Source organism: Nicotiana sylvestris, chromosome 11 (assembly GCF_000393655.2).
Source record: "Nicotiana sylvestris chromosome 11, ASM39365v2, whole genome shotgun sequence".
Lineage (NCBI taxonomy): Eukaryota > Viridiplantae > Streptophyta > Magnoliopsida > Solanales > Solanaceae > Nicotiana > Nicotiana sylvestris.
Window position 1 is genome coordinate 115,973,739 of NC_091067.1, and position 9,535 is coordinate 115,983,273.

Sequence of the window (9,535 nt, forward strand, 5' to 3'; positions counted from 1 at the left end):
AGAGCATTAAATAGAAAAGACAACTGGGGCGTCAGTAATGTCATAGCATTGATTACAGCAAGAAATTCCCTTTTTGTGAAGGTCCACTTCCCAAATATTTAATGGATAAATAAATGAAAAGCGGGGGGACTATCTGTATTGGGAAAAAACTGAGTCTGAATATTGAAGATGACGTGTCATGACACGTGGACTGGTCAAAAGGTCAAAACGTAATAAATAGCCAAGAGGCACGGACGACAACAGATAGGGGAAAAAGAAAGCAACATAGGTATGGACCGTTACTAAAATAGGTACGAGTCTCGTACCTATTCGAGTCGTTTAAAGATCAAAGATCAGAAGAAGTTGAAGATACGAATCTGATGACGTAAAAGAGTCTAAATACAGCATTAAATGTCAAATACGTTAGAGAATCTGAATTAAATAGAAATGATTGTGTAACGTTTCTTTTAAAAATCATTTATTGCTCATAATTGCCTCATTAAGATAAAGACATTATATCTTCTCCTAGAATCAACTATAAAAGGGGAAAGACTCAACATCTGTAAGGACACGAAATACTATTGAGATCTTACTGAAATACAAAACTATTTACTGCTTTACCATCATTCTCAAAAATATTTTATTTTCGTCTCCTGATTATCAGTAACCCGAATTTCTTTCTAGCTTTGACCAAAGACTCAGATTTTTGGTTAAACAAATTGGTTCCGTTACCGGGAATCTGATAATCTTTTCTTTTAAGCTACATCTTGTCCATTGTTATCACCATGTCAAACAATATAAAACTCATTATCAATCTAATTTCTGTTAACACAATATTTGATTAGTTAATCAAAGTTTGATTTCCCTAGTTAATTTGGTATTACTAAGTTATGCAAAAATCTATATGTACGTGAAGTAATAATAGGTTTTAGTGATACCTTGATAAGAGAATATAAAGACAAAAATGCACTAAAAGTAGGCAATTTTTGCATAATAATTTGTATGTTGGTACTCACCTTATACAGTTATTCCGCCATTATTCACCACATAATGATGGGACATTCGTATTATTTATTGTACAACCGATTCTTGTATTAAATCCTTACGAAAATAGCTCATGAACAAATGACTTATTAAATTATTGGTGAAAGCTAGAAGGCAGGTCGCTCATGACATGCTTACGCAACAAACTGGAAGTACTATGTATCATCAACAGTTATAGTGGCAAATTACTTAAGAACATCATTTGCAACAAAGACAAGATTGAAACAATTGGTATATAATAAAACATAATGTCCAAGCTGTTTATATATTTGATAAACAAAATGTGGATGATCTCAACAATCAGCTAAGCTACTGATCATCTACTTATCATTCTCAATTACACAAAATTATAGCTGGAGTAGGCTACAAACACATGTATATCTAATACATTAGAACTAAGTGACTTGAAAGTTTTATGCATCCAAGAAACAGCAGAGTGCAACATCTCAAAATTCGTGTTCGAAGACATTCTAACATTTAGCAGAATAAAAAATTGTTCAAATTTGTGTGCTCTCTATTTACAGTTACTGGAAAGAAAGAATTGCTAAGATACTAAAGGGAAAAAAGGAAAAGTCAAAGAACCTCTTTAACTGTTTCCCTTGGAGAACTCAATTGAAAGTTGAAGCTTCAAAAAGTTCAAGGAAAAAAGAACTACAAGTGTAGAGAAACACTAACAAAAGTAATGAACTTGCCATCCCCATGATAGATCATGAATTTCGTCCAGAATCATCGAGCATCATTCCTTTAAGACTCTTAGCTAACCAGATAGCTGTCTCCCTCGGCGACACCTTGTCCTTCCCGAATGGTTTTAGGACAACAGAGAGCTCTTCTAATCTGTTATTCTCAAGTAAGTCAGCAGATAATTCTAACAGCCCTTCTAGTGCCTCTGCTCTTTGTCGAAAAGATTTGACATCTAATATTTCCTTTACTGGTCGATCCTCATCCACAATTGTTGTGCTGGGCTTTGCTTGTTCTGAAGAATCTAATCTTGGACTTGAAGAGGTGGGACTGCTTTGGTTTCTCACATCCATTTCCTTATAATGGACACTGTCTGATATATTGGATTTAACACTTACCAGTCCAGAAGCAGATGATTTGGGAGCAGGAGGAGAAGTTAGACTAAAATCAAGATCATCTCTTACCACATTAATAAGTTTCCCAACATCAACATTTCTCTCCACATTGTCAATTAGCGGTTGCTCGCCACCTACGCGGAAACTACTGTGTCTTATGACATGTATGACATCATCAAAAGCTGGTTTGAACTGAGGAGAAGCTGCTTTTTCAAGAACCACGTTCTGCGGAACACTTGCCTTGTCTGGCAACAAACTATTTTGGCTGACTGAAATAGGGGAGGAAGGGGAGGCACTTTCAGTTTTTGAGGAAAAGAGTTCCTTGGGAAAAAACTTCTCATCACCATTGGCTTTCGAAGTAAAGTTTGAGCGCTGCAGATTGTTTTGGTTTGAGGAAACAAGTGGAGTAGTGGTAGAGACACATTCTGTTGTTGAGGATGAAAACTTTTCCATAGACTTGTCATCACCACAGGATGTGAAACTGGGGTTTGTCAAACACGAAATATCAGTCGTAGTATCAGGTTTGCTGGTTGTGCAATCACCCTCACAAAGAGCAATCTCTTTCAAAAGCGGAGAGGCAGCGTCTGTAGGTATATATGAATTTGCTTTCTCTTCACAAGCACCAACATCCGAACTTTGATGATGCTCCTCAAGATTTTCAATGGAGCATGCTTCAGATTTCTGGATATCTTCGTGGTTTTCCCTCAAACTATTAGCAATATCCGAGCGTGATGATGTAGTAACTGACCAAGAGGGTCTTGATCCTGTGGTTTCAGTTTCAGTAGCTCGTTCATGATTTCCCAGCATTTGTTCGGTCAACTTAATAAAAGGAGTTGTTGCATCATCACAAAGTTCAAATCCTTGGATGGACACCGACGAAGAAGCAGAATTGCTGCTCTCCGTTTGCATTCCTTTTGAAGCTCCTGATGAAACCTTTCGCAAATGTAGCATGCCGTTACTTGTGCCATGTATATGACAACCATCACGAGAAGAATTAGGGATCCTTTCGGAGCCTTTCTTTTTCGGTTGTATGTCACTGCCATCAGTAAAAGCATTAGACATACTTTCGGGGTCATGCAACTGGTCATTTGGACTACACTCTACTTCATCATTCTCAGTATTCAAAGCATCATGACCCACTGGCTGTAGCCTTCCAGAAAATGATGGTTGCTTAGTCAGCTTAGGAGGTGTTCGCTGTCTTGGCCTTGTAGGTAACCTATCATCTTGTCTTATAGCACCAGAGGGAGAGATCCCCTCGTGTCTTGTTTTAGTCTTTGGGGTGGACTCAGTGGTAGGAAACTGCAAGCAGAAGGTAATTAAAATATAATACATTTATCAAACTCAGAAGCGAGTACTGATCAAGATAAGAGGATTAGGAACCGATACCTGTTGCTTCAAGGTATGTATTCCTTGATTCTGCTTTGTTGATCCAGGAGTTGGTGTCTGTGCATTAGATTTAGAGGTAGGAGTAGGTGAACTCGGTTTTAGGACTTTCAGGGATGCTTCAATGTTGGCTTTGTTTGCACCTGTACCACCGACCTTCGCCTTGCTGGCTCTCATTGGGGAACTATGTTCTCTCATTTTTCCCTCTTTCAAAGCCCACATAATGTTTTTTATTGTTCTGGGTTGCTTAGCTTCAGCATCACATTTGTTCTCTTCATGCAAAATATTCCTAGAGCCGTCGTCCTCTGCTTCTTCAGGAAAAGCATCGGCTGCATGATGTTCCTCACTAGAATAATGTTGCTCAAAGTCTTCATGATCAACAATGGCAACATCCGTGTTATTGCCTTTTTGGTCATCATTGCAAGCCATTCCTTGTAAGTTCTTCTCACTTGACTTCAAACTATCTTTATCACTGCATGTACTGGTACTACTTTGGCTTTCTGCCATATTCTTTCTGGAGTCACGATTAGCAGTGAGAGGTTTTTCAGGAGAAATTGATGGAAGAGGATTAAAGGATGGTCGGTACTGATCAACATAAGGCTGCAAATATGGGTGCTTCAGGAGTTCGGATGCCTGAAAATGTTGAGGTCAGCCAACTGACACGACATTATGATACAAAAATTTAATTGCAAGATTGGTAAGCTTACACTAGGCCGATGCTCGGGGCTCTTCCTCAGCATTCCTTTTATAAGTGTTTTTCTGTGAAAACAATATTTAACTTATATACTGACAATGAAATGTACCATCTCAAATATAAGCATATGACAGAAGAAAAGTGCATTCACACTGTCAAGATCGACACTTGCATATGTCACTAGTTGAAAGTTGAAAAACTAGTTAAGTGGAGTATCTCTGCATTGTGATATTATTACACGTACAACTCAACTAAATCCTGATCAAAGAGAGAACAAGAAAGATAGGAATGCCACATTTTTTGCTTCTCATGCTGCATTTTGCATGGGTTAGTCGTAGTAATAGAATAATCACAATTAAGAATTACTACTTTATAAAAGTTTTACCAGGAAGCCTATATTCACTTGAACAGGTGGCATCTGCCATAAGGATTACGACTATGAGTACACATCATTTCAAATTCTAGTATTTCAAAGTTTTTACATTTGATTCAAATGTAAAGAATTTGTGACACAAGTGTTATGAGGAAGGAGAAGATAGACCATTGCAGAACATTAACAGTCACAAGAAAAGAAAGAAGAAGAAACCAAAGCAATGTATCTACAAGATACAGTTGTCCCCTAAAACACGACTAAATATTCAAACACAATAAATCAATTAAACATCGACAAACAGAAGCTTTAGCACAAAGACAAATTATGCTGGCAAAAGAAAACAAAGACCTGACTTACAAGGACGGAGAATAACAAGATGGCAATGGGCCAATGCATGATCTGTTTATTTTGCTTATCAGTCCCGCCATGTCCTGAATCATTATAAAGTGTCAAATTCAGTATAAGTAACAAAAAGGTTCTCATTCTGAGGAAACAAACACACAATAAAGAGAATACTATATGAGATGAAATTTCACTTAATTGCTTATGCACCAAGACTCACCACATCATTCAACACTAACAGTTTTCAAGACTATGCCACAGTAAATTATTGCAGACATGAAGCAGGATACATCCAGAAATTATACCATCAAACAAGCATATTTTGAACATAAGTCCCAGCATTTCGGGAGATCTTCTGATGAAGGTTCTAAGAGATTTGGGTGGTTTTTACAGTAGGTTGATGAACTATTGCAATATTCTTCAATACTTCCAGATTATTTTGCAGTTACTTTCATAATTATCACTTAGATATCGAATTTTTTAGACTCAATTTTATCGTTCATCATTATGACCTTATTTCTTCTTCTTTTTGTTATCATTTTGTGAAGGGGAGCCTTTGCCGTAATTGGTAAAGTTGCTGCCATGTGACCATGAGGTCACGGGTTCAAGCTGTGAAACAGCCTCTTGCAGAAATGCAAGGTAAGGCTGCGTACAATAGACCCTTGTGGTCCGGCTCTTCCCCGGACCCTGTGCATAGCGGGAGCTTAGTGCACCGGGCTGCCTTTTTTTAGTTTGATTTTTTTCCTTTATCTTTGCGTTAGAGATACAGTTCTGATCTTATTAGGAGTCTAAGCTGAGTTCTCAGTATAAGTAAGGCCATTTGTACTTTGATTTGACATCAATTGATCGAGTAATTTTTTATCTCTCAATTCTTCTCCATTTCTCCCTTCTCTCTTCTGTTGCTACATTATCTTCAACAATACAGTTGAAATTTGGATTAACTTGTCACTTGAATTCACTAACTTACAGAGGGCACCCCCAATCCCAAGGTCTCTATGTATGCAGATTCAGTAATTTAAGCATGTGAATTAACGAATAGAGACAAAATATTAGGTCAGTTTCCATTTCATTATATACCCGATGAATTGCGATGGAGCTTAAAAAAACCAAAGTCAAGAGTTCTTACAAATGCTTTAAATGCAGGGCGATGAGCAGCCATTTCATACATACAGCAGCCTGGTCAAGAAGCGAACGGTTTTAAGACACAATGACATGTAAATATCAAATAAACACGAATTACTGTGACAACAGACCAATATCCACAGCATCAGGAAAGAAGAAAACCTTATAAAATGAAATGTCACTAGTAACAGATGACATACATATGTTTGTTTCTTTCCAAAAATATTGCAAATGAATGTATACACAGAACTTCAACATGAATAAATGCACTTGAACTTGAAAGAAGTAAAGAAGAAACATACCGAGGGACCAAATGTCTGATTTAAAACCGTAAGGAATATCCGTAAGAAGTTCTGGGCACATGTAATTGGGGGTTCCAACTACCTGGAATATAGAACAACATTATCAGTTAATCTAACTTTTATCCGATTAACTTTCTCAATGTAAATGATTAACCGAAAGCATTGAAATGCCAACTTGAAGCACCCGTTCCATGCTGTAACCAACATTTAACTTTAAGAAAAGAAACTAGTTTGAGCTTACATAGTATAGGTGCAAATAACAAAGAAAAGCATTGAGTATCAGATACATACTGAAGAAGTCAAGTCATCAGCCTTCAATGTTTTCGCAAGGCCAAAATCCCCTGGAACAAAAAGTATAAGGGGAAAAAAAAATATGTAGGCCTACATCAGAAAAATTGCCTGCAATTATCTCCACTTCAATAAAAGAACAGAAACATTGGTAGTTACCAAGGCGAACGTCTTTTTCCTTAGTCAGGAAGATGTTTGAGCACTGCCACAGAAGGATACAGAAATTATCTCGGTAAATATATTGGAGAGAAAAATAAATAAAACGATACAAACGGATATTAAAGGTACATACCTTAAGGTCACGGTGCAGTACAAAATTTGAATGCAGATATTCCACTGCTAACAGTAGTTGAGTGAACCACTTCAGAAGTTTCTGTATGGTGAACATTTCCTTGAAATATGAGACACTTGAAAATGAAAACTAATTGAAGTTTATACTAGTACTAGATAAATAATTTAATATCCCAACCAGATGAACAAGTTAACTCGTAAATCATCTATTAACTTGCTTACTCCTGTCCATAATCTACAATCTAGATACATAATGAACACACCGTAATTAAATGATAAACGAAAATACAGCATCAACGTACCTCTTCTGGAAAATATTGCCCATTTGCTTTTTTCATCAGTTCAGCCCTATCATAATATACATTGTTGAAGTGGGGATAATGAAACTTAAGTTTAGCAATTAAAATTTAAAAAAAAATGAAAAATTATTCAATAGACTTACATATCACCACCTTCACAATAGCCAGTAACAATGCAAACATAGCAGCCCTGCATACGATTACATGAGAGAAAATTAATCACCACTTTCAAGGAAATTGTAGTCAATTCAGCACTTGAAAACAAAATAAGGCCTCACCTTCTCTACCCATGCTTCCTTGTATTCAACAATATATGGATGTTGAATCCGAGCAATCAGCGCCATCTGCACATCCAAGTTGCAATAAAGTCCACATCAGGAATTTTAAATAGCTATGCGTTTGTGTAAATTTGCATAGGGGGAAGAGTCTCATGCGCCAAAAAACAGCAAGAGCAGAGATGAGAACGTGTCAAAATGAGAAAAGTATATTGATAGAGTTAAAACAGAACACAACTAGAAAAACTTAAGAATTAGGAGATGAAATCTAGCAAGAATGCACATTTACTGTTTGAAGTTAAACTCCCAGCATAGAGTGAATCACAGATGTCAAATCTTTATCAACTGATACGAGAACACCCTCAATGGACTAGGGAAGCTAGACAAAAGTCAAGTAAAATCAGAATCATTCACAAAGGAAAATTTCAACTCTGAAACTAAATAGAGGAGTTCCAAGAGCCTCATTCACCTCAAATAGAAGTGAAAGCCAAAATCAATAGTTGCTGAGCATATACTATTCAGGACAAAAGCCACCATATTCAAAAAGATTAAACTAAAACAAATCTTTTCTTCTTTTAGCATACTCTATCTGAGCATCTACTATTCAGTACAAAAGGCCATTATAGTCAACAATTTAAGCTTAAGAAAGAGAGAAGCACAAAAGGCAAAAACCATAACCAAATTAAAAGGGAAAAAAAAAGTACAATGTACCTCTTGATGAGCAGATCTCCTGCAACGTTCAGTTTGTCTAGCTAAACGGATCTTTTTTAGCACATACCTATTAATTCAACATACAAAATCAATCTTGCACCAAATTCAAATCTTATAAGCATTAAAGTTAGAAACTTTCAACTTACTTCTTTCTCTCTTGCCTGTGATTAACAAGAATAGCAGCACCAAATGCTCCACGCCCAATCTGTTCCATGATCTCATAATGATCCATTCTTGACTCCATTACTTACCTCCTATATTAAAACACTCAAACAAATCCAAGAAAAAATATGCCAAGAATTTCAAAACCAGTCACAGCATTTTCTTTATCAGTCAAAAGACTGAAGTTTTAATCTTTGGATTGGCTGCAATTTCTCCTACTCATTTGCAGATCAATCCCAAAGAAAAAATACATATAAACACAAAACACATAAAGATTGCTTTTTAATTCAAGAATGGGTGTGTGTGTGTGTGATGTATTGCGCCTCTTTTATTTTTTTCTTTAACTATAATATTACTATAGTATTTGCTTATTTATTGTTCAAGAAAAGGGGTTGATCTGCAGAAACAGTTGTCACAGTTCTCAGTTCAGAATGCATGTGTGGAGGAGCATCTATAAATTAATATAATAAATTAAGTATAGTAAAGTAAAATGTTCCAATGATTAAAGTAATTGAAAGATATGGTTTATCAAATTAATCATGGTTAGGGTGGTAGGTTTAGTTGCAGCTGAGGCAGTGCAACTTCCAACCAACTTCTTTCTAGCCTTTTCTCTCTCACGCAGACACACAGTTAAACTATCTGTGTCAAAATGGGCAAAAATGGGAAAAGGGTAGTTATTAAAATTTACAAAATTGTCCCTAATAAATTTTTGTAGGGCATATTTGGAAACAATGAAAATGGTGAGCAAAAGAGGAACATGGCATGGGACAAAGAGTTGTACTTCAAGCGGGCAAAAACAGGAATGAGAAACCAAAACAAATTGTTGTTTAGTCCTTTATTTTATATGTTTTGCTAATAAAAAATAATAAATTGCACAAAAAAGAGCAGCACAATTTTTTTGGGGGTCACTACTTCTGCAAGTGAACAGGAGACTTGACCGTAAAGTTGTCTCCGTATGATCTATATGTTATTTACCTCACACCTCTTAAGTGTGATCCTTTTCTGGATTCTGCGTGAATACGAGATGTCGTGTACCATAGGCAGCCATTTTTACTACTTTTTCAAGTGAATAACTCTTATAAGAATTTTGTACATTAAAACAACTAAAATGACCTTTTTCATGAGTAATAAATTTGAGGTATAGTTCCCAAATTAATTTCATTCCCAAGTAATTCTGTAATTCAACTATTTGGAGTA

The 9,535-nt window shown here is 36.2% G+C and overlaps 1 protein-coding gene across 1 annotated transcript; it reads right to left on the reverse strand.

The window, feature by feature from the left end:
- Positions 1-1,457: 1,457 nt before the first annotated feature.
- On the reverse strand, positions 1,458-8,904 carry LOC104221981 (serine/threonine-protein kinase Nek5-like). Its single transcript, XM_009773142.2, has 14 exons — positions 8,323-8,904; positions 8,177-8,243; positions 7,469-7,534; positions 7,334-7,380; positions 7,194-7,239; positions 6,893-6,973; positions 6,760-6,802; positions 6,604-6,653; positions 6,313-6,394; positions 6,015-6,064; positions 4,904-4,977; positions 4,187-4,238; positions 3,483-4,112; positions 1,458-3,395 (listed from the first exon to the last, which is right to left on the reverse strand). The coding sequence occupies exons 1-14, from the start codon at positions 8,418-8,420 to the stop codon at positions 1,731-1,733; spliced, it is 3,051 nt and encodes a 1,016-aa protein (XP_009771444.1). The 5' UTR covers positions 8,421-8,904; the 3' UTR covers positions 1,458-1,730.
- Between the last annotated feature and the right edge of the window lie 631 nt (positions 8,905-9,535).

What these genes read in the sequence shown, in the direction of transcription:
- LOC104221981 (XM_009773142.2), bottom strand. Translation starts at nt 8,420, where the DNA reads ATGGAGTCAAGAATGGATCATTATGAGATCATGGAACAGATTGGGCGT. An exon ending in CACAGGCAAGAGAGAAAGAA is followed by an intron (nt 8,244 to 8,322) that starts GTAAGTTGAAAG and finishes TTGAATTAATAG; the next exon opens with GTATGTGCTAAAAAAGATCC. An exon ending in GGAAAAAGACGTTCGCCTTG is followed by an intron (nt 6,654 to 6,759) that starts GTAACTACCAAT and finishes TTTTTGTTCCAG; the next exon opens with GGGATTTTGGCCTTGCGAAA.